The 27,081-nt window shown below is 37.4% G+C and overlaps 1 protein-coding gene across 2 annotated transcripts in view; it reads right to left on the minus strand.

Annotated features, from left to right (window-relative positions):
• Window positions 1-27,081, minus strand: part of LOC139442339 (E3 ubiquitin-protein ligase TRIM9-like) — a 193,390-nt gene that overhangs the window by 81,056 nt on the left and 85,253 nt on the right. For both annotated transcript variants that reach the window (XM_071223137.1, XM_071223138.1), the window contains exon 3: window positions 24,409-24,642. In XM_071223137.1, coding sequence (XP_071079238.1) covers window positions 24,409-24,642 — 234 coding nt within the window. The remainder of the gene's footprint in view (window positions 1-24,408; window positions 24,643-27,081) is intronic.

Genomic DNA, 27,081 nt, shown 5'->3' on the forward strand with positions numbered 1-27,081 from the left:
AGAGTCTTTACACGATAAGGTGATTGCTTAACACAATAATATCAAAATTTATTTGCTGATTAACAGACATTGACTATGTCTTCCATCAAATGCATTATGAGTTACATGTGTCAGGATTTTACATTCTGAATGGTACACAAGACTATAGGGCGTGTACACAAATGTTCAGCTCTTAAAATCATGTGTACCTGCAGAATTTATACACAAGTTACTACATTAGAATTATTTTGGTGAAATATTTGAGTGTGACAATTACATCTATCTTGTGACTGCCATCGGACTCACAGTATGATAACTTGAACTGGAACAGGATGAATTGTTACATGACAAGCAAGTGACGTCACATCATACACTGTGATGTCATGATGTCCAGACATGCCAGAGAGATCGACTTGTATTGGGTTTGGACAAGACACTGACTGACCAATCATCTCAATCAGCTGACTAGCTCAATTCTTTAACAAGTAACAACAAAACACATTTACAATTTTTTTATAGTCTGTCAGATTCAAAACAGAAAAATGTTGGTGACTTTCTACTCCATGACAACACAGTTTTCCTACTTCCACAAACTGAAGCCAACTTACACAGCTTAATGACAGACAGACTGGTGTGTCCGCCGTCTGGAATACTTCCACATGTGCCAGACAGACAATGCTCAAATGCTACTCATTACTTGAAGAGGTGGGGCTGAAAGTAAATCATTCAACCCTCTTGAATGTAAAACATCCAACACTTTTTCCATCATACATAAAACAAAGCTTCCTAATTCTTAACTTCAAACAACAGTTTACCCTTGGAATCATAGGACTTAAAGCTACGTTTAGAGATTTGGAAACTTCCCAGTATCTTGAAGAATGAGTGAGGTTTCATGTCTTGGAATATTCTGACAAGAGCATGATGGAGACACCAAAACTAGGCTTCTATTCTGGGAATAGAACCCAGGTCTTTTACACAACCAGCAATTCCTTTAACCATCTCTCACCCCTGACCATATTTGATAAGTGTCAAAAATAAAGAATCTTTATAATTGTTTGCATACTTATATTACAAACCCTACTGATTATTAGCAACAATTATCTATGAAATGTTCAAAACACAACTTTTCCAGAAATAGAAGTTACAGAATTGTTGCATACCAGAAATACTCTTGTAGACTGATCAGTAGTTGATAAACTTTCACATCTACAACTATTTATTTAATAGGCTGACACTAGCATCATTGTACCTGGGCCCTACACCTTCCCATCTTCTGATAGGTTTTAATAATAAAAGATTAAGAGGCAGCCATTCTCAAGGAGATACACCCCAAAACATTAAGATGAAGTAGGCAAGTTTAAATGAAAGACTTTCATTATCTGTTTGAAGTAGGATAAATTAGCCCCGTGAAATACTTATACTTTCTCCCTGAAATCCAGCAATTCAAGCCAAATAGACACAAGACCGTTCCGAAGCTTGTTGTCATATATGCCACCCAAAAAGAGCCCCATAGCATCATCTATATCCAGATTGTGATTACAGACTATGGATGTAAATGTAGAAACAACTGTTTGCTTATGTCAGGCATGGTGATTAGCTTCATACGAATCTATAGTTAACAGAACAATCATTTCACTAGATCTAGGCTCTGAGGTCTTTATAGAAGGAAATGCATCTCAAATATCAATTAATCAGCTCTCTATATACAGATTTAGCGCTAGCGGTTTTACCACCATATCAAGTGTCTACTGGTAGAAACAGATGATAATGACTGCTTGAAGAGACATTATTTTTGTACAGGCTCCCTCGTTGTGACAGCTGCTGTAAGGGTGGCCCAGTGGCCTCATAAGCTGTAACCAGCTGTACAGAGTTGTGCCCCTTTGCTTTTGGGTTTGAAACTAAGAATGTCCCTGGTAATGATATTTAATCTGTCAGTACCATACCTCTCACTGAATTAGTCTTCAGAAATCCATGCTTGTAGCGGCATTGGGTGATCGGACTCACTGACTTGGTTGATGCATGTCATCGTATCCAAATTGTGTAGATCGATGCTCATGATGAGAAATCAGTGGATTGTTTGGTCCCCTCAAATTAGTGACAGATTGCCGTCATGCAGCTGGAATATTGCTGAGTTCAGCATGCATCAGTTTGGGCTTTTCTGACAAGCTGTGATATAACTAAAGTATGTTCAAAGCTGTGTTATAACAAAACTCCTTCCCTCATCTGTGCTGTGCCCTAACATTTGTTACAGTAACATACAAGTAAGCTGCTCACACAACAAATTATGGTTAATGTGAATTGGGATGGGTTTTTTTAATCAACTGTTTTAACATTGAAACCTGATGCTTCATTTATAGATCAAATATCCTAAATATTCAAGCTTGTCTCTCTTCCTTTAAAGTCTATTCAAGCCACGCCATATTCTCATGTTCCATCAGGACCTCTTCTAGAACAGTTGTCTAAACACTAAACAAATTTTAGAACACCTCTGAGCTCACAAAAACATTCATTGGACACAGCATATCAAAGATGAAACCAAATTATACAGACCTAAAAAAGACGGCGACTATTTATGCTTCACCAGTAATGATTGCCTGTGCCCTGAATTATTCCCTCCAACTGTGGTAGGGCCTGTACAATCGTAATAACAACCCTCACTACAAAAATAAACTTTCTCTACATCGTTTACATGGACAAAGAATTGATTTTAAAACTAGTATTAAAGAAAAATACAATTTGCACATTTGGTGTGTATGTGTCACACGCAGAATCAGCCTGCTCTAAAGCACTGTGAAAAGGCCAGCCCAAACATGCCCGCTTGTAAGCAATTCACATAATTTCAGTCTGCAAGTAATTAAGGGGACGCCCAAAGCTCATACATAAGAAAGATACATTATAAATTGCTCCTAGACTGTAGAACAATTTTCTTCATTAAACCGTTGGTGAGATAAGGCTTACAGTACAAGGGATGTTCGATGAGGTACCATGGGTGGCATCCCCTAAACAACCTGGCCCATAGCAACCTCTGGAATAGTTTCTCCAACACTGTTGCCAGACTTAATTGCTTGGTTTCTTTCAACTTACTTTTTATTCCACTTTGTTACGATATCGAAAACAGATTCAAACAAATGCCTATTTTGAGTGGAGATATTCATTCCAGACTTCACTTAGTTCAAACATTGCAATCAGCCGCAGACAGAGACATATGTCATATAAAAACAATATCTAATCAAGGCTTTAGCCTGCATAAGGCACTAGTGATGATATTTTCTAAACTCATATTCATGTGTGGAGCTGGTGGCGACCTGGAATAAACTTCGAATTATCTGGTGTTTGAAACAACCAAGAAAGTGAATTCCTAAAAACCAAGCATCAAGTAATGAGAGATTATCATATGTTATCTAGTCTTGGTTTCATACTATGTTTAATAGATAATAGATAATAATAGATTCACCAACACAATCTTAATTCATACTGTGTTTGAATCATCAGGGGAATTTTATCACTTAAATGAGATAACGGGGAATTTTCCTCATCCAGTTCGACAGATCTGAGTATTTGTGATGACAAATATAGAAGGAACACGCACGGTCTGGAAAGTGAGTTCGAGACAACCGGGAAAATGGTTCATACTCGCAAACTTACATAATTGTAGTGATAAGGTAATCATAACTCACATTCTTACATAATTGTAGCTAAGGTAATCATAACTTGCATACTTACATAATTGAAGCTAAGGTAATCATAACTCGCATACTTACATAATTGTAGCTAAGGTAATCATAACTCGCATACTTACATAATTGTAGCTAAGGTAATCATAACTCTCATACTTACATAATTGTGGCTAAGGTAATCATAACTCGCATACTTACATAATTGTAGTGATAAGGTAATCATAACTTGCATACTTACATAATTGTAGCTAAGGTAATCATAACTCGCATACTTACATAATTGTAGCTAAGGTAATCATTACTCGCATACTTACATAATCGTAGTGCTAAGCTAATCATAACTTGCATACTTACATAATTGTAGTGCTAAGGTAATCATAACTCGCATACTTACATAATCGTAGTGCTAAGGCAATCATAACTCACATACTTACATAATCATAGTGCTAAGGTAATCATAACTCGCATACTTACATAATTGTAGTGCTAAGGTAATCATAACTCGCATACTTACATAATTGTAGCATTAATGTAATCATAACCTGCATACTTTTAATATCAGACTTATGTTGTCGTAGCGCTAAGACAGCTTTGTAAAACAGGACACTGATTTATATAACTGAATATTCTCAAAAAATATTTATTCACCAAAAAAGATCTAAATGCCAAAAGATTCTTCTAAGTCAAAGTGCAAAGTCTTCAAATTATCAGCAACTAACAATATCGATTTTATCAAGATAATTTCATGCTTTACACTGAAAATTTTACTTGAATTCTACGAGTCAATGTGGAAGTATAAAGGTCAGAGTTGCATGAAACAAAGCTAGGCAAGAGTGGACATTCTACACTAGACAATTATCAGAAAGGTCAGTGTGGATGTAAATATCTATCATTATTCACGAACTGTCTTTGATCCTGACAGTATGTATCCTCTGAACTATTGAAACCAAATTGATAATGCATAAAAGCATACAAGAGTTCAACCTCTCATCTTGTAATTGTATTTGCTTTGTAATATGATCAAGCTGTATGTGCAGCCTACACCTAAATGTCTATGTTAACCACATGAAAAAAAAGTTAAACATACAGTGACAGGTACATAGAAACAGATACTGACTTTATTAACAGTCTAAATTTAATTTAGTATATAATTTATAGAAACAAAATCTTGTCATAAATATTGTCGTGATGGATTGGCGTTGAAAAGAGAAATCTGATTTAACATAAATATCTGATGTGGAATGGGGTGAATATGGATTTGATAGGTTCTAGGGTGATCAAAACAGGGAAATTTCCATTAAATATGTAACATATATTTCTGTATAGATTTGTTATGAACATTGATTTTCAAATCAGAATATCATGGTATATCACAGCACCATGCAGTGTTTTCAGGAGTGAGTGAATGAGTGAGTGAGTCCTTACACAGCTTTTAGCAATATTTCAGCAAAATCATGACAGGGGACACCTGAAATACTTTAACCATTAGGCTACCCCAAGTTCAGAAAGGAGTCTTAGCATCCAGGCACACTGATTGGGTACAAAGACATTCAATCTCAGCTGAAACTTGTCAGTTGTAAGCCTTGTCAGCCCTGCCAGCAATGCACAATTTAAGGAACTTTATACTTGCACCAGGTGTATGTTGTCATGAAAACCAAGTTTCACTAAACAAAACCATGTTGCACCCTCCCATAAATGTATCGAATTTGAAACACAGGCCAATCTGCTGCCATTGTCACTTAAATGAACAAAGCTATGATGTAAAATGTAATAGAAACATGTGTACATAATCTTGAAGTACACAAGTTTGACGATGTCAAGCCCAAGAAAGTATGACAAATTACACATAATACATGGACTAGTGATGTTGCATGGTAAATACACCTTACAGATATTAGTTTGTTCAAAGATCGTTTTCGGGGGGGAATAGTAAGTGTTCGTCAGACACAAATTTGAGGTCTTCTTACACGCACTTGGTACATGTAGACATGAATATTACGTTGCATTTTTCAATAATGGGTTGCACTGGTGCATGTTTTATATAACTAAATCAAGCCCTGGCCGGTTATGCTTCCGATTACTTTCCATTCACAGCAGCTATTGTGTCTCTTTCAAGTCATATCTTACAACAAAAATGAATTTTGCTCCTGAATCCCCTTGGTGATCAAAGATGATGGAATCTTATGTACCTTCGTAATCTAAACTACTGAATGTTGATGAACTAATAACATGACTAAAGCAGAAAAGAATGCCATCACCACATAATTGATTTAAGTATAATCAAAATGTGTTATAAATGAACAAACAGGAAGTTAATGTACACCAGTGATTCATGGGAATAAACTGCTTGTCACACAAGTATTTCTCAGTTTACATCTTCAAAGTGAATACTTGAGTTAAATGAACAAGTCTTCTTGAGTTCAAAGTGCAATGTAGATATCAATCCCATCTTGTGCTTCAAACTGCTTCTCTTAACTTCATAGATATTCTGTACCTCTAAATATTTAGACAAGCCACATGCATCAGTCACCACGGAGGTTAATTACCTCAAATGATTACAGCCGATTGGCTTTGGCTCGCACCTTTGGTCAAAAGGGTGAAGTGGTCAGATGGATTGTTTACTCAACTGACCATTGCCTTCACACTGATTGGTCAACACAGCAATTGATGAAGCATGGTTGAGATGCTATCTTCCTGACAATCTATAATTATCTACATCAATGTACTATGTCAGACATGTGTAGGTTAAGTGCTTCTTCAAAATAAAATTATTTATTTATTTGGGTAACTGTCTGGAAAAAAAACTCCTATGCACTAAGGCTGAATTGCATGCTGTTCTTCTTTAAATTACCTATCCCCAAAGGTTCAAAGCCAGAGTTTATATGTGTGGTCCCTGTTTGTATGTGTTAGAAGAGGAAGGATGCTAGCTGCCTGGCTACAGACAGTTCAAAGGAAGTGATGGAGACAAGCACTTCTCAACGTCCATAATATGGAATAGAACATTTTTTTCGTCCTGGATTCTGTTTATTCATACTGAGTTTCACAGACATGAGAGCCTGTCAAAATACCCTGTTGAAGATGAACAGTCAATGTAGATAGTAGACCTGAAAAACTGACAGATCGCTTGTATCAAGTTGCCACAATTTCTCAAAATATGCTAAAGTTTTCAAGGTAAATATTCCGTTGCACAGCAAATTATACAACACTTACACACCACTGATGAACTATAAGATCAACATGTTATTTGTAGAGCAGTTAATTTTTTTACCTTTTTTTCGCATTCAAGGTTTATGTTTGAATGGGTTAAGCCATGGTCTTCCGGTCAGAGGGATACCAATCATCGTAGAAAAAACAACGCAAGATAAACATATTTTTATTGCAAATATAAGGTTTGTGTGCGCACTTGTGATGTGCTTCATTCCAGGTCACTTTATACATGGAGTATAGGATTTGGGGTTGATTTCGAAGGCGTGTACAAGGGGGTTGTCTTATATGTGGGGTCGCTTTATACACAGCAATATATGGTACCTGTTGAGGGAATTACAGATATGTCTGTTTGTTGATATATGCCAGTCAGTCATACTCCAGCTGTATCATGGCAGACCAAAAATGATTCATGGCCCATCAAACCAGTAGTTGATATCATGACCATCATGCTATGTCATCACAATTAGCCAGCTCTATGACCAGCATGGTACACTGCGGTCTATTTGGACCTCTTCAGACCTAGGATCCCCAAAGAGCAGATACAGATGACATCATCTGACATGCGGGGAGGTCGGGTAGCCTAGTGGTTAAAGCATTCACTCGTCACGCCGAAGGCCTGGGTTCGATTCCCGACATGGGTACAATGTGTGGAGCCCATTTCTGGTGTCCCCCGCCATGATATTGCTGGAATATTGCTAAAAGCGGCGTTAAATCAAACTCACTCATCGAACATGCAAGATAAGAACAGGTGTGTAAATGTCTATCATGGATTGTGAAGAGATTGAATTACTTCAGAAGTATAGGTAAGAAACAAGCAATATTCCAGCTATATGACAGCAGTCTCTAAATATTCACGTCTGGACCAGAAAATCTGGTAATTTACATCAAGAGCATCGATCCACATAATTGGGAAACGATGATATACATCAACCAAGTCAGCGAGCCTGACCACCCAATCCTGTTAATCGCCTCTTACAACAAGCATAGTCGCCTTTTACAGCAGGCATGGGTTGCTTAAAAACCTAATTCTCCACCCGGACCTTCATGGGAATGAATATTATCAAGACAACCTGAAAACAACTCAAGATGGACCACAAAACCAAACAACCAAACAACCAAACAACCAAACAACCAAACAACCAAACAAATCAGACAATAAGCCAGGTCACTCAATACCTTCGACTAGCATTCTGCCTCATGATCTGATTGTGGTTGGGCGTTTTAGAGAGGAAGAGTGCAAGTGAAGAAAGTTCTGAGAACAGGTAAATGGCAGCACTGACAGGAGTGAAGACAGGCTTGACATGGATATCAACTTCCATTATTATTTCAGTACAATGTTTCATACTACTGATACTAGTGCCTGGGTTGCTTGCTTGATAAAGGTCCTTGTATCTGTATAGAAATGCGGCATTGAAATAATGAGTTGATATTCGTAAGTCAGTCCTGTCCGTGTGTTTTATAGTGCTAACCAACTGACATGCCGTGCTGCCATTTGACATTAATATACCCCACTCAAACACAGTATACCAACTCCAAGGCAACCATTGTAATAACATCCCCTTAATACCAAGCATCTGGCATGGTAACAACAAGTACCATTTTTAAACGTCTTTTGATACGACGCTTTGGATATCAAACCATTGACTTCCCCTCTCTGGCCGAATGCTCTATCCATTACACCATGGAGGCAGACTGGATTAGGTAGAGGAGGGGTAGTTTCTCTTTGGGCTGACACTAGTTATATTGGTGTTAAAATCCTGGTTTGTTCCATGCTGAGATGAAAGAACACAGATACTTGCAGCTGGTCAGGGCAGCCCAACCCTTCACACTCCTCTAGTGCCTTGGTGCTTCAACTCCTCGGGACAAAATCAATTGATGGGAAAAACAACACGATTGACAGATGTTTCATTTCTCTCCATCTTCAGTAATCAGTGGAACAGGAGATGCAAATGTCAAGGAGATTAACTAATTTATGGGGACCAAGAACTAGGTGTTTATTAAACACATGTTTCTTATACTAGCTTTTACACAATTCAAAACTGCTAACATTAATGAGAAAGTTCATTATCCAATTGTTTCCACAATAAAGATGATTTAAAAACTAATATATACCGTATAGGATAAACTAACATATAGTCCCGAAATAAAGTTATATAAAAATCATGCTATATTGAAACTATGGGTGTCCATGAACCCTCAAGTCTCCAGAGCTGAAACAGGGATGAGTATAGGCTGCTAGACCTGAGAAGGGGTTGAGAATGAAATGGGGGCGATTGTTATTTTAAATATTTGCTTTGGGTCTGGAAGGTGAGACTACTCATAGTGACGCCAGCTGAATTAAGATATGGTACAGATGAACATTTTTCCAAATCATATTTGGGATTTTATGAAGCAGGTTTGTCTTTTTCTCTTCACAGGTCTATAACGGAAGATGAACTCAGTGAAGAGTTTTGACTTTTGACGTGTGCACCATCACTTGTTGAGCTACTAATAGCACAAGTAGTTAGATCAAAGGATGAGGGATGCCTTCACAATCCCCAGCGGCAAGTTCCAAATGGGGACCAGCAAGATGGCAACCACTGCCTCAACCAACATTATTTAATAACCATCTGTTTCACTTACAGTATCTTCAGGGAAATCATCCGCAACCATGTTTTCATCAGGAGTGATCCAAACAACAGCTTCAGCAGCGATGGACAACGTTAGAAATGAATACTGCAGCAGTGAACATGAACCTCAACAGCAGCTCATTGGGCTGATAAAAGACAGAAACACCTGACTGCTGGTAGGTTCTTGATCAGAACTCAAGTGAAAAGCTAACATAGCTGTTTCATCTTGACTTCCCATGAAGACATGAGACCGACTGCCAAACATCATCCATGGGCTGTGACTTGCAGACAACCATTTCAAGTACAGAGTTGTTCATCCTCAAGGGAAACATAGGCACCTTCAGGCATTTCTAGTAGATAATGAAAAAAACATATCTATTTTATCTTCTTCAACATAAAAAACCTGATTCAGGCTGTCACAGATATAAAGTACAGAGTATCTTATTCATATAAATGAGTGTCTTTCCTTAAATCAGGAACTTATGTTCATTACATTTCTGCCCTGAAGCATCTAATGAAATATAGATACAGTGTGCTTTTAATAGAGACCTGAGGATGAGATATCTGTTTCTAAATAACCAAATCTGATTACATTTTCAATGATTTTTTCTTATACTTTTTACCATTTCATATAGAACAGATAAACCCAAAAGAATCCAATCAATTATGCTGTCACTATCATCATATATCAAAATACAAATAATACATTTTTTATCTAAGCAATTGATTTTTTTCTTACCCAAAAAATCAAACATGCTTTACAATCTCTTTGATTAGCTTTCCAAAATAGATTAAGAGAGAGTTGCCACGAAATGAGATGACGCAACAGAGATGCTTTGGTCTTAATCCCTTAATCATTCTTAGATCAGTCCAAACAAATTTTCTGTCTAAGCAAACATGATCATTAAGTTGTGCATGGATGGCACTGACAAATGATCATTTTTTTTTAAAGAAAATTCTCCTAGTTTCATCTTGGATAGAGAGTAATGAATCTGGCGCCATGTTTGATCTATGTTTTGTGATTATGATCAGGTCCGTACTCCATGACTGGCATATAAGTGATATAATGGCCGCCATGCGACAGACACATTTTCAATGGAATCTGGAGTGCCAGAATGAAAAACTGATCTCCAATCCCTCCTTTCTTCCCGTAAGACGATTTGAGCAACTTTATCATGCAGATTTAGTTTAAATGCGTCTTAAGTATCTGCTAAAGACCCAGTCTCACACAAGATATGGCTACAAAATGGAAAGAACAATTCTAATCTTAAAAATTTCATGCTTGAGATGAAAATTGCCATTTTTACAATGTGTGACAGACATGCTGGCTCATGTGGCGTCAGACATTATCATACACTAAATATCATGTCACACAAGCTTGTGTCTCAAATACAGTCAGACACAAGCTATGAGTCAATGTCTTTTTCACTTATTGATTCCACATCAATTCATTAATAATGTTTAACCAGACTGAAATTTAGCCATGAAGAAGAAACATGACCAAGGATGACAATTCCACACCTGGGTACAAAACTGGTACATTTTAAAATTAACTTCTCCTTGACTGCGATCTTTCACAGAATGACTTGATCTGTTCTGGATAGGTTTGGGATCATCTAATGTGGCTGGATTGCAATGAGGGTTAGTTTTATACAGTAACATAAAGTTTCTGAGATAATTCTTTCTCACATGCTCAACTCATCTTCAGGCATAAGCACCATGATCAGACTTGTCAAATCTCCAACATATTGTGCTCCCTACTCCAATAAGCAACCACCATGTTTTGAGAACAAAATTTCAAATGTCCCTTATGAAGAATATGAAGAAATCGTCTTCCTATGTGTAGTTTTGATTGATTTTTACATTGTAATGAGATTCAGAAGTTTACTGTAGTTAAGACAGAGTGGAACAGGTAGTCTCTAATAAACTTGGAAACCTTCAATGGCCATACATTGTCCGCAGTAAACACATTATTTACATCAGTGATTTAGACACGGACTGAATAATCAATTACCACAATGAATGACCACTAGGGAAACTATTCATGGAGAACAAAATAACCAGCAAGTTATTTGGCAGGAATTGGGAACAGCAACAGATTCCATCTTGGCACCAGGGGAGCTGTATTAAATACCAACATCCTCCTCCAGCATGGAGGAAGTGGGAGAGATTTGCCAGCTTTCATATGCCACCCTTCCGGATATCGGACTCATCCCACCCAGCTCATTAGCTGCACCCCTAATAACTGTCATGGTTCACGCCAGGGTTTGTTTACCACATAACCATGGCGTTTTCCAAACCGGCCAGCTGGACATAGCCCATGTCATACAGCATGGGAGGGATTCAACAAGGGGTCTACTTCAGTAGGGTTGTTGGGAAGCCTGCTTCATACAAACACAACATCGTACTTGTAACATTTAATGAAAACCATTTCCTACCTTTTACTCTCTAAGAAAAAGTTGTAAGACATGTTTTGGAAATATTTTTCACACAGCTACATAAAGAATAATGGGTGACCATTTCATTCAGGTAAAAAATGTAGTATACAATTTATTTAAAATTTACTTTTTCCTTTATTCTACAAAAGAAATATATTTTTTATCACAAACTGCATAAGTGAAATCATGATACAGAAGAAAACATGTTTACTTTTCTCATAGTTTACCTATTGCTCATGCATTAGCTGCTGCTGAATTTGTCTTTTAGAAAGTTCAAGACGGTCAAATCTTTATTGACATAATCTGGTTAGTTGGTTATAACAAAGTAATGCCCTACAAGTGATAATAAATGTTTTTGTTCACAAGGAAAATAAACTTTGAACAAAAGGAAGTAAATCTGAAAGTTTTACCCAGAATAAATCACATAATAATCGTTATAATCATAAACAAAGTGACCCTCATCTAGATCCTCCTCACAAGGTGCAGATGGCCAAAGGCAGATTGACTGACATCTTCACCCCATTGTGAAATAAGACTGGCCAACATACAGATCCCCACAGCTGTCAAAACCTCCACTATACTTTATGATAGTCTTATGTGCTTCCCCCAAGTCATTGGCAACAGCACAGTTTTCTCACGATTTCCTCCCATCCCTCAAGGAGGTGTTAATGAAATCACATGGTCCAGTCCCTATCAGCAAATTGACGATGTTCCTTACTTTACAGCTTAATGCTTGTAGAAGAACAATTCAGCTGTGAAGAATTAGGATTTATAGTTCTATATAATCTGTCTACAAGATTGTAAAACTTGTGTAATTCCAAATTGACTAAACTTGATAAGCTCATATTGAGCATTAGTTTCCTGATGACGGAGTACACAAAGATAACATATCATAACCATACATCTCATAACATGGTGATAACACTTCAAACTGTCTACATTTACTGGCTAAATGTCTACGTTTATATGAGCAATCATCCAAGGTTAGGCCTTCACATCCAACATTAGACAGTAAAATTGTATGGCATCTGAAATAAATGGCACTTTTTAAAACAAATATTTTTCTTGGCAATGTTACATAAGGTATTTATGCCCATGATATTTGCTATTTGGATCTTTCTTTATCTCATTAAACTGTTCAAGATCTTCGCAGTAACATTTAAAACTGCTCAGTTTATTTTGTAATCCAAACACTTGTTCTTAATTGAGGAAAATTTGATTTGCCATGAGACCACCTCACCAATCATATTGAAAACTCCAGCTACCATATCCATAGCCAAAACACTCAAAGCTAAAACAAATACCACTTGATAAACTCCTCTATTAGAATATTTGCTTATCAAGTAGCAACCCCAAGTAAAAGTCAGGGCATTCCTGTACACATTAAAACCAAGAGAACCACTGCTATATACACAGGGCAGTATCTCAAGTGTCCATCAATACAAGACCATGCCATTCGTGCTACTGGTCAACATTGAGAAGAGCTCTCTCATTCCACCATGTCCACTACTCTCCCGGTCATTAATTACTGGACAGACACTGACCTATCAATCACAGTAAAAAAATATTGGATATAGATCGCCATGCTGGAGCATATCAGCATGTGAAGATTGGCTTCCGAGCATGACAATAACAAGAAATATGATTTTCTCTGATTGGAAAGGAGAGAAATCCAAGATGGGCAGATGGACTGTGTATGACAAATAATTGAAATGTTAAATATGCTGTCAGTTTCTAGGCACAGTTATAGAGTGGACTGTAATAAGTCAACACTTGTATTGGGTGGAATAATCAAATCTGCCATTGTTATTGTTAGCTGTGAGATTCTGCAAGTCAGCCATGTTTGTTTGCCTCCTCTGTCTCGATGTACGTGACATGGATACAATGATTTAAATCTTCGTTTAGATTTGATAATAGGAATTTAGAGACATTGAGAACTTTACGATGACATAAAAAGAAATTATTTTATTTTGGGCTTTAGAGTTCGGGAAAATCTATTGTTTTCCCATCTGTCTGCCTGCTCATGTTTTTACAGAAAAAGTCAGCTGAGATGACATAGGGCAGAAATTTGAGTCAGTCCGGGAGATATCATTTCAACCAATTGGCTTGATTCTGTTCCATTCTTCAGTGTTCAGGACATACGACCAAGTAGAGTTATGTTGACCTCTCAACATGATATATCATGACGATGTTGTAGTCCATTTTTTAGTGAGGCAGCTCATGTGACTGTGTCAATATGGTTCTTATCAATCATCAAGTTTTAACCATCTACTGTGATTGACATCTAAAGGAGTCCATGAACTCTCTTTGTTTATTGTTTCAGCCTCTAAATTCAAAACAACTAATTTTTATTTAACCTGAATGAAATTTGGACTTACAGATTGCATGTGAAATCCCACTTCAAAGGGCAAGTCAAGAATTCCTTTTAAAAACAGGAAAGACTTGCTGGTGAAAATCCCATTTTATAGAAGCAATCTAACCATTATCACATCAACTCACCAAACTGACATCCTAAACAAGCTCTGGATGAGAAAACACACCTTCCTATCACAGCGCTACAACATGAGTGAAAGTTTTTGTTAATTACAACTTTGCTGAAATTGCACGGGGCAATGGCTTGTCTACACCAATATCATCCATTTACAAGTGTATATCCCAGAAGACAGGTATTAGAACTAGGGGAGCTAAATCTGTTAGGAATCAAACTCATCTTTCATGAACTGGCTAGGTGGGTAAATTGCCTGCCCCTTGTAACAGAAGAATTTAAATAATCGATTCCCCCATCTTCTGTATTTGTGCATGGCAACTGTTTGTATTCTGACCAAATAGCTTCCTGCCTTTAGACAATTCATCGTACGAGAGAGCACGTAGCAAAACAGTGTGGCTCTCTCTAGAGAGCTGTGTTTGCCGAGAGAGACTAACAGTAGCAAACATGCAAAATTGAAACGGAAATGTCACTAGTTTGCAAAAATAAATTCTGGGTGATTTCAATAGTTTGAGTTTGCCATTAACAACTAATAAACATAAATAACTGTGTGCCTACATACAGGTTTGATATTGCTGCTGATGCTGATGATATTGGCGATGAGTTGTATTACTTCGAAAGACAGTATTATTATATTCACATGATGAAGATACAGTTGTATTTCTTCCAGAACTCTCTCCCTACACATCACAGATTCCCTTGATCAATGGTCTGTTGGTGCCATATACCAACAAGGGTTTTTATCAAAAACGGTAAACTTCTACAATTTGTATAACTTTCCCCACACAAATAAGCTGTATGCTTATGCCACGACATAATAATGTTAACTCACTCACTCTCACTCTGAGTGTCTGTTACTTATACCGCATCAGCAGGTTTGCAGCTGTTTAAGGTGCCTCCATAATCTCCATGTGTTCTTGCTTGTTATGCTTGTGGCCCCTCCAGCACAGATCTCACCTCTACCAGTTTATCAAATTTTGAATGGTATTTGTTCATTTACTGCCAAATAGTTGGGTAGATAAGTCACAACATGCTACCTGTCCATCAAGCAATCACCGAGATGGACAGTGGGTGTCTGCTGGCTGATTGGCTGGTAAATACCGTCATTGATAGCTTAAAATTGAATGTTGTGACTTCCTATTTACAGAGAGGTTGTTGATGTTAATCTTGGTGTGTACACACAGGAGAAAGTGCTCTCCTTATTACCTGTCAAGCGCAATTAGCATTTTCTCTTATGAGCTTTACTTTGGATTGATGGAAATAGGTTTTCGAGATATATCAACAACAAAGTAAAATATAAAAACGCAATAACAATGTTCCAGCTAAATGCAAAAAGAACAATGACACATTCTAATTTTTAAAATTTTCTTTTTGAAATCAACTTAATTTTGAAAAGGGAATAAAATGCAAATGAGTTCTAGAATGGTCGAAAATTAGTCATAACTTTCTAATACATTTCCAGTCTACTGCATTTCATTGCAAGTTATTGTATTGAATTTTCATGTAATGAATATTCTAATCCACTTTTCAAATTTTAACGAGTTTTATCAACCCATTAGCGTTATTGTTACAGAGAGTGACCATATGTACTGTGTCCTTGATTGGCTGTGATGGTTTCAAATTCCAACAAAACCATAATCTTTTTACCCATCAGGAGAAATCCTATTGTGGGCCCTCCATGTGTTCTGTAATGAGGTTGAATGAGTGAATGTTCTTTTCAGCAATACTACAGCTACATGCCGGCATCATGTAAATAATCAAGGCATGCAAACCAGTGCTTGACAGCATGAGCACCAATCCACACCAGCTGGAGACACAGTATCCGATAGGTCACATATTTTAACTATTCAATCCACATAGGGTGCTTCGGACCTATTCTACCACGACATCTCCATGGGGACTTTGTCATGACTGCACTGATGCGGTTTTGCATAATATGTGAACATATTAATAATAGAATGAAAACCTTCAAGGAGTCTTGATCATATCAATTATTCAGTCTAGTCAGATAAACATCGATAACACCCTTATTTACTCTTAACCGAGTGGAAAGATGTTACAGATTAGTTTTCATGAAGACATCAAATCAGGCAAGACTTTTCTTAATTACTAGCTTAAGAATTCAGCTGAATCTACGCAAATGAAAATTTGTAGAAAGACCAAACCTGAAAAGTGCTATTCATTTCATTAAGCTGCATATTAACCACAAACAGTTTTTAAGAACTAAACAAATAATCTGAACTCCATTTTATTTTATTTTCCTACCTACCTGTGCATGACCACCATTTGATCCCTGGCTGCGTCATACCAAGAGACATTAAAAGATGGTACTTGTTGTTACCTTGTCTGGCGCTCTGCATAGAGGGCTAAAACAAGGACTGGTCGGCTCGGAGTCTGTATACTGTGTATTCATGTTAAACTGCAGCATGGTATCTCAGTGGGCAAGCACTATAAATCGGCATCAGTCCAGTCAAGTACAAGCAGCCACAAACACACACACACGTGCATGCACATCGCTTATATAAGAGCAATAATCTTGGACGCGACGTTAAACCCCATTTCACCTCACCTCCAATCTGGGCACTCACAGTGGGTTCTACCAGTAGAGTAGGACATGCTCTCAGTTTTGACCTGGTGTCATTTTAATATATTGAAGCTGATAATATTTCCAGTTGTGTATTTTCTTATTGTGACAGCTAAGAATATGAAATCCCCAAGGTCTGAACATTTTCAATATTGCTGTTTGTTATGTTCATATGACTGTTTACAACAGCATAATTGTCCTTACTGTTTGTATGTTGACATGATTGTTTACAATGTATCATGTCATCACAGTCCCCTGTGTGACATAATTAAGGCAGCAATCAGACAGGGTTGAGCTGTGTAACATGAACAAATGCTTGTCAATGTCGAAATCTCGGCACAATATTGACTCAGCCTGGCTTATTTACTGTGTCCAATTGCTGCATTAACCAGGCTCTCTCATGTTTCTCTACATAGCTGAGACAAAATCACTCATGAAACAGTCCATGCTTTCAAAAACACATTTGGGCATTACATTGAGGATGGGAAGGTTTAGGTTTTCCAGTTTATAGAGACTATACATGTATTAACCAATGAACATTGGCTTGTCTTCAAGTCTTCTGGTGATTAGAAGCCTTGGGGATTATCTGTCAATCTTATCCCGTGGTTGCTGAAGATCTTTGGTCAGTCTAAAGAAGAAGTGACCCCCTTATTGTCTTAAAACAACAATCATTAGCTGGGGTAAAATGCGGTCAGTGTTATCACCTAGGAAGCTTGGATCTATACTGGATACACAATCTGTTTACTGGATACCATATCTGGGTGGACAACAAACATTGAATGTGCAAGTCATAAAATAGCAATTTCCACGGCTAAAACTGTTGACTTTCAAGTTTTCCAAACATTTTAAAATAAAACGATATTTTCCTAGGAATACTATCCACAGAAGAAAATACTCCATCATCAGATTTGTTTCAGTTTTTTTCCAAGGTGTTAAACATACAAATATTTTTCTTTCAAAAAGGTTTTCATAAGAATGTGGAAGCTGAAATTCTAGAATTCATTCTGAACGTTTTGTAACACAATAACACAAATAAACCCAGACCTGAGTAAGCTCTCAAATCATAATGGAGCAATTGTGCTGATGAAGAGAAGCAGTCTTGGGCCATATGCATGCACATGTATTATGCAGCTGACAAAACGACAATCAGCAAAGCTGTTCACATGTTCGTCTTGCTGCCTCATGTGAGTTCCAGAACAGGGTGGATCGGGTACAAGCAGAGCTACAGTGTCCATCCTGGCTGTCATTGTACCCGACAGTGTGGACTCCAGAACAGAGTTGATCGGGGACAAGCAGAGCTACAGTGTCCATCCTGGCGGTCATTGTACCTGACAGTGTGGACTCCAGAACAGAGTTGATCGGGGACAAGCAGAGCTACAGTGTCCATCCTGGCGGTCATTGTACCCGACAGTGTGGACTCCAGAACAGAGTTGATCTGGGACAAGCAGAGCTAGAGTGTCCATCCTGGCGGTCATTGTACCCGACAGTGTGGACTCCAGAACAGAGTTGATCGGGGACAAGCAGAGCTACAGTGTTCATCCTGGCGGTCATTGTACCTGACAGTGTGGATTCCAGAACCGGGTGGACTGGGTATAAGCAGAGCTAGAGTGTCCATCCTAAGTGTCATTGTACCTGATTGTTGCTTGGGTTGTCAACCGCTGATAAGCCTGATCAAGACTATTCATCATAATGTTGTGTGAAGCCACATTCACTCACTCTCACATTTCAACAATATGTACGACACGAAACTGGTTTTATGTGAGCTAAAAATAGCATATTTTAAAAACCCATCATAAACTAACACGATCACACATTCAATAGCTTCATATATTCTGAGGAACTGATACCTTATGTGTTCTTATCAAAACCACACATTTACTTCTGAAAGAATTTCAAAGTGAAAAGCCTGTGATCCTGTTTACCACGCGATTGTGTCAACATACAGACCTAGCATGGACATTTAACATGTAAATCTCCACATTTCCTGCTTAATTGGGATCAATAGGGATCAATTAACCAACCAACACAACACCTAGACCTTAATCCATGCTCAAAATGACTTCCGCAATCAAATATTTAGTTATAGGCAGCACACATTATTGTGTGAGAGAATGCAAGATTGTGTGTAGGTCCGACTCTGTAATGAGCAGCTAACGTCCGAGGTGGGACACGAGGGAATACTGCAGTTTCCCATTTCACTCATGACAATGCTTTAGTGTACATTACCTTTCTTACATATAAAGATCTGAAATAAAATATTTAATACTGCTAGCGTGCTCCTTCAATTACTCCATGTACTGCTTGAGGCTCTTGTCCAGTAACACCTCGTCTCATGATCACATGGACAACATCTCTAATGAGGTAATTATTAATACAAGTATGAGCATATTTCATAGGATACACAACAAGCAATAAGTCATGTCATATGTAACATTTGACTTAGAAGATAGAGAACTCACGGCAGTACATTCTTATGAAAATTCTGCAGCCAAAACCAATGAAAAGTTTTTATTTTATATACAAGACTTTACAGATCCAGTTCTTCCACTCTTTTATACAATTTATTGCTGTGTTCTCATGAAGGTCCTAATACCATTATCAAGAGGTGCTTTGCTTTTTTCAATGTTAATTAATCTAACTGAGGTCTCATGTTCAACCACATTTTAACAGTTTCCAGGGAAATAGGACATGATTTGTCATGCTGAAACTACAGTTACAGACTGGTGCCTCGTTCCACAGCCATAACTCAAGGTAGCTGGAGGATTCTCACCAAACTCTCATCCATTAAAGTTTATAATGGTAACTAATGGATCAGAAAATTTAATATTTAGTGACCAAATGATTATAATTCAGAACACCTACTGCGTAAAAGCTGGTCAAATCAAATTATGACTTCCTGGAGTGGCAGTAAATAGTAATATACAACATGGTCACATGTATCCATAGCTGGCGAGCAATGGCCTCTCTACCTGTGATAAAGCACCCAGCGCAGTAAATCCCCATGCACAGTGTGGTCTCTGATGAACACGCCCAAGTCCTCCCAGCCATAGCTTCATTACAGTATTGCCTGGTCGGTAGTTTGCTTGGCTGAACATACAGCAATGTTATGCATCACTTTGTGCATTATAATATTAGTAGAAAATCTAATTAAGTGTAAATCTATAGTGAAGAAACATTGAGCTGTATTTTGATACTGGTTTGATCACCTTTGTCTGATTATGACTCATTCTACACACAAAGATAGGAATTATGTGTCATACTTTTTTTATTATTGGAAAATGTTTACTTCTTTAATCCAATCATTCACTTACAGTCCATTTCATACATGTCAGGCACACTATTGTTTATGGTCACCTAAAATTCTTGGAAAATTGTGAAATAATTGCTTTGGTTTGAAACTCAATTATCCAGTTTTAACATTAAAACATTTTGGAAATGTAGCGAAAAAGGAAAATACATTTTGGAATCGGTCTAAAAAGTGGATAATTTTAAAACTTAATTTTCCGTACCAAAATCAAAATCCTTGGAAAATGTGATGAAAAACAAGGCAATACATATTGGAATCTGTTCAATATGAGACACAAATTTTGTTAGAATGTAAAGTGAAAGATAATTTTTTTACATATCATTAATTAACAAAATCACTGTTTAACATTTGTTTGACATTTTCAAAAAAGCCCCATCAGATGACAGTAATAACACAAAAAGCCAAAGTTCTGAACATAACATCAAAAGACAGTAATACACGATGCTTTCTATCAATCTATTCAACAAAATCTTTCCCTACAAAAACATTTAGCCTTTTAAAAGGATTTTCATGATCACCTTATAAAAACAAACGACAGAAAAAGCATCACTAATTGCTGTGCATGTACAGTTTTTAGAAATTAGCAAAAACTCCATATCAATTAGCAAGTGGCATTTTCAAAGTGATTGTTATTTTTATTTATCAAACCAGATTTTCTCCTACTTTGAATGTTTTTACATTTCAGGAAGAGATAACACAGGTCCCATCTCTGCCAGTCAACACAGTGCAGATGTCCAAAATAGAAAGTCATCTGAAGTTTCATTGTGTTTATTCTATCCCCTGTTTTTGTAATGCTATACACTTAATGTGTCTTCATGAGTACAGTATTAAATCAAATAATTGTGACTAAATTTAAGCATTTGATTTATTTTTCAACTTAAATACATACACAATTGACAAGAATTTTGTCTCACACCGATGATACACTACAATCAATATTAAGATTACGACCTCTATTATGATTAAAAACTATCTAGTAAGTCACAAAGTCTAATGTAGTCTGCCTATAAACCAAAATGACCGTAAAAGTCTTTAAAAAATATTCATTTTATGGGTTTTTAATAACTTTACGGTACTCTGTAGCTGTTCATCTCTCTACATCAATAATGCCTCTTGCACTCACTTCAAAGTTTGTTATTGGAAGTAAAATCCAAATAAATGGTTATATCTACTGACAATATGAATGTGTTTTGACCTTTCCTGATGTCTTTCATATGCTACGGTACTGCCAGTCAACTAAAGAAAACCTTCAAAAACGTGTCAAACACTCGGCCATGTTTTGGTTGGCTGGTGAGTAATCTGACAAGAAAGCTGACTTCTTCCCTGAAGAGTGACCTTAGAAAGGAAACATGGAAAAGGCATTTTCTATGCCTGCATTCAGCTAGACATAACATAACTCATCAAACGTCATTCATAAACATTGGTTATCGACATTTGTAAACACTGGTAATTGGCAAGTTATGAGAACAAACTTGATGGACGTTGAGATGAATGTACATAATGGCTTTGGTCTTGATACATTTTGCACACAAAAAACCCTGATTGCTGTGAGATTCATCCAGGTCTCTGAAAAACATCAACAATACCATTTTGAACTTTCTGAAAAACAATATTTGTGAAATCTTTGGGAACAGGCTCTGGTTATATTGTTTGTATGATAAAATTATGAGAAAAGAAAATGATTTCCTAGGTGAATATATGAGATGACGGTCGACCATTGTGGAAGGTGATGATATGGCTGCATCAATTCCATCTTTCATCTTTCTGACTCATGACATCTGAGAACATCAGAAGGCTGTGCTCCCAGAATATGTTCAATGGTATTTAGAGACAGTATGGAAATAAAAAATACCGTACATAACTTTCTAACCTTTTTCACTCTTAATCATACTTCACAACATGTGGTTTAATTGTTCATCAGATTTATTTCCCAAGTAATAACATGGGGCAAATGTTGAAATTACTGAGTTTTTCTTTTCGTTTCAAACATTTGATATGTTCTTTTCTAGGTGAAAACTAATGGTAATGCATGATAATATGATGTAATGTTAATTAAAAACATGTGTGACTTGAATATACACACAACCAATCAGGGTAGAGAACACCAGTCTAGGATACCTGGCATTCTCCTGACTTCTCACCTGATGCTGAAATTCATTTTCTCGTAGTGGAAATACATGATATTTGCAGGCGTCTGTATCATACAGCTGTATAACCCCAAGACAAAGGCTGCTGCACCCTGTATAAACACTGCTGGTTGAGTTTCAATAGCAATTGTTCATAATGTGAATGGGTTGTCCATAGCACACGTCAGTCTCACAAGTTGATAGGGGAGTAGCATTCAGAAAGGACAGGAGCCGATGTGGTAAATAGAAGACATCGCCTGATTCTCAGGAAAATGCAAAAAAAGGTTCTCTATAGAAAGCCACTTTCCATGACAAATCTTGATACATGAAACTCAAAAGAGTCTGCCACCTTCCCCTTAACCCAATAAAATGTCTGTTTATCGAATAAAATGATGCTTTGGTTTCGACTGGAAATGTTGTACATGCCAAAGATTCAACAAATGGGTTGTGGTTACAATGAGATCAGCAAGGAGGGTTTTTAGAAAGAGACCAACACTTTCCAGTCGGAAATCAAAGCATCATAGCTGTTTCCATAGAAATAGCCAGCATTATATAGGCGAAGGAAAATGTAATGATTGTGCTCAATCAAGTGGAAAGAATCTGAGACCAAAATATGAGTTTACGACCATGATTCTTCTCTCCTATACATGAAGAAGTGTGATTGAAGAAGCAGGAAATGGCCCATGAGCTTGATTGCATCCAAGTTTACAACTTACAAAATGCAGCTATGGATATACATCTCAATGTTACACTCTTGTAACCTATGTCTATCGTACAAATGGCTCTTTAACTTAAGAGCCGACAAGGTGCTCTTCCAGGAAAGGAATGTGTCAGAGATTGAACATAAAACACAATTATTTGTGATTCAATGCTGAAGATTGATGGCTTTCAGTTGCTTTTCGCAGGCAGCAGTGTCAGACTAGATAGAATTTTATTCATTTATGTAGCTAGCAAGTACATGTGTGGATAATACGGGGAAACATTCTAATTTTTAAATACAAATCATGATTCAATCTGAATTGCATACTTGGGTGTAATGAAGTATGAGGATTCACATCATGTTGTGAGTCATCGGAAATCAGTCTATCCCATGTCTAACAAGTATCAATAAAGTGGTCTGACCTTACATACCCATTGGAATACTCATCGCTAGTCAGAACAGAAACTGAAAATGCTTGTTGCTGGCTATGCATAAGAAATTAATCCATTGGAGGCACAAATGATTTTGTCTGTCCCAAAGAATTTTCAGTTATAGATGTAGTGGTAAGAGAATCTATTTCATCATAACTTTAGCAATAAATATCTGAGGGATGTGGGGATACTGGTTAGAAGGTTAAGGTCCCCAGCAACCGACACTGATCATTGGAGGTGACTTAATGGGTAAGGTGGTCAGGCTCAGTAATTTCATTGACTGGATGACATGGATAGTTGCTCATTATATCAATCATAGTACTGTCTGGACTCGGTTATCTGCAGGCTGCCATCATATAGCAGTAATACTGCTGAGCGCAGGGTCAAACAACAAACAAACAAAACCTACACTACGTTTTAGAGAATTTACATACTATGTTTCCTGGAACACGCTGACCTTCTGTTACACTGTTTTCCTATCATAAAACAAGCACCTGCCTTTATCCTGGTAATATCCTCCCCGCTTGGAGGTAAGAATGGCATTTTAATGATAAAACAATTGATGTAGACAACCTACAGGAATAGCAAATGCTTGTACTGCAGGAATACCATCTAAATCAACACTTGCAGTCAGAAGGTTTCCTATCTACAGTTCAGCACCCAGTATCCACCTACGCCTTTTACCCTGGACCCCCTTTGGATCTGACTGTTGATCAAGACAAGCATCTCAATCTTAAAACCCCTATCAACAGTTCAACCTCTTCAATCCACCTGCCTGGGGACCCATAAGAGATCTGACTGTTGATCAAGACAAGCATTTCAATATACAAAGTCTTTCACAGTTTAACCTGCAGTATCCACCTACCTGTAGAAAGGACGATGGGTTGCTCTCCTTGAGGACCTCTATACAGAACTGCAGCAGTCCAGTGGTCCTCTGTAGCAGTGAGGTGCAGTGAGACACCTGCTCCTTGAGAGTCTTCACCTTGTTGTCCTTCTCCACCTGCACACTCTCCAGCAGCTCCACCTTCCTCTTCTTGATGGCCTCGATCAGAGCATCACACTGTGCCACCACTGTCGCTTCAAACTCATTAGAGTTGCCCTGAAACAAAGATATACACATTGAATACTTTGCGAGTTGGGGTAAAGGCCACTTTAAACAGTCATATCAGCTTAATATGGGGGAAATTTTGAAGTGATTCTCACTTGAAAGCTTAACATTTGGTGAAGCCCTTGAGCATGGGAATGGTGTTAACAAACCAAAAATCTTAATCTGGGTAAATTGGGATTCAAACCATCTATCATTCATCAGATTCGATTCTGGTGAATCCAGGGGACACAACTCTGCATGTGGAATTGGGGTACCTTAAGAAGACTGGGCCACCTGTGTTCCCAATACAAAATATCATGACATATATATATCCTGTACATATGCCAAGTGATCAACTGACAATATGTTAAAATCTTTTCATGTAGACAATATTCAACAACCAATTTGAATAGTAGTGTATCTTCTTCTTAGAAAATGTTTGTCCAAGATAAACTTCTGATTTAGTTCTGAGAAAGGTTGATAGTGAAAACCTTTTCGGTTGAATGCAGCAGAATAGTCAATGAGAAGTGGGAAATGCTATCAGGAAAGATTCAGTTTATCAAACCAAACTTTCTGTTGATCTGGTCTGGAAAATAAATCAGTTTCTTGTTTCTGACTGTTTGAAAAGAGTACAGACAATCAGTATTTTTCAGCACACCAACTGACGTCACAGTGATTTGATAATGCAGTTTGTTTGCTCTGCTCAAAACAACTGTCTGATACCAACAGAGTCTGTGATCCCCTCATATCTCCCTTCCTCACCACCAGGGATGAGTGTGATACAGACTTCTAACACTACGCCTGTCTCTGCGTCTGCTCACAGTTAGACAGTTATAGAACCAAACTCAATAAGATGATGGGTTCTGTCACAAGAGGTTCTCATTTAAAAAGGCATCTCTTTGTCTCCTATCCAGAGAACATACCAACATCAACTGTTGATCCTAATAATTGCACAGTGACACAGAAAACGTCACAGAATTGATGCCAAGTAGTATGTAGGACATGACTGTGATCACAATGAAGCAGTGACCTTGTAGTCTAGTGAGTCGTAGCTGAACGCAAAAAGAGCATCAGAGTCCTCATCAATGTCTCACAAAATGAGGCAACGATGGTGGAGCTGATCAGAATCAGTGCATGACTGAGTGAATGTTATTTTAGGCCACACAATTTGATATAACTGCAATATCACAGAGGCATGCAAACATTCTGAACGAGCCAAACCAGTGATAAATACAGCAGGTCACCCATGTTTATTACCCAGGTAACATTTCAGTTAAGACAAGCATGGGAAGCATACATTCTGCCATTGAATCTCCATGCGGAGACAACACTGGGTACTGTGTCACACTGACATTTGCAGACACATAATTTATATGTTCCAGCCTCAGTTTCATCAATATTTAACTTCCTAAACAATCATCTTATATCTCGAAATTTCCATTCATTTCCCAAAGCTTTCAAAGCCATTTTGTAAATTGCAAAATTTCTGATTATATGATTCATGTTCATTCCTGCTGTGGTGATGTTTACTGTCGACAAACAGCATGTTTTCGAGGAAGATTTTAATTTCAAACAAAAACAAACATTATCAAATCAAAGAGCAAATAATGTGTTTGTTAATGGGCTAATTCTACACAATTAAATCTGCATTTTCATCACATGCAGTGTCAACATGATCATTTTTCTGTTATCAAAATGTATCAATCAAATTAACAGGATGTTTGTTTAATGAAACAGAAACACCAAGACAATAAATCATAACATCAAATCCATTTACATTTTGTAATGTTGAAGTTTTAATACAGAAACAAAACTATCTCCATCAAAACTTGTCCATCTATTGTAATACCCTGGAATCAAACTCCCATCAATCCTGAAGTTGATAATTAGGTCTTTAAGTGTTTATAATTAGCTTTGGCAGGAATGATAAAAACGTTTTTTTTAAAAATGCCATAAAACCCCAATAAACTTTTCTAATTGAGAGCTACATAAAGAATTAAAGGTATCAGTTACCTAATATGAATTATTTAACCCAAGGAAATGGCCTGGGATAAAGAACTTGACGACATAAATCTTCATTGTACTCGCTACATTTCACTCTTCTGTCAGTATTATTGTTACCTCGGAGCTTTCCCATCACACTACAGTACGTAGGATTAATACTGGGGTAGGGTGGGGGGCTCAATAATTAAAGAAATACATGGACTTTAGAGAGAGCTTCGACAATCGGCCACTATGTGTGACGCCTCTTTGTCTGGTATGAGCACGATCACTTAATGGCACGCCATTAATGTTTAACCACATTCTAATCATTGCACGGCATCCTATCTGATTTGGCCATGTTTCCAGTATGACCCCTGTTACCAGAATGAAAAGGCTAATTTCTCAGATTATCAAAAAGACAGCCGATTTATGATTTGAATGGAAAGGTGGCTAGATTGACGGACTGCT

Source organism: Haliotis cracherodii, unplaced genomic scaffold (assembly GCF_022045235.1).
Source record: "Haliotis cracherodii isolate W230 unplaced genomic scaffold, xgHalCrac1.p SCAF_5, whole genome shotgun sequence".
NCBI lineage: Eukaryota > Metazoa > Mollusca > Gastropoda > Lepetellida > Haliotidae > Haliotis > Haliotis cracherodii.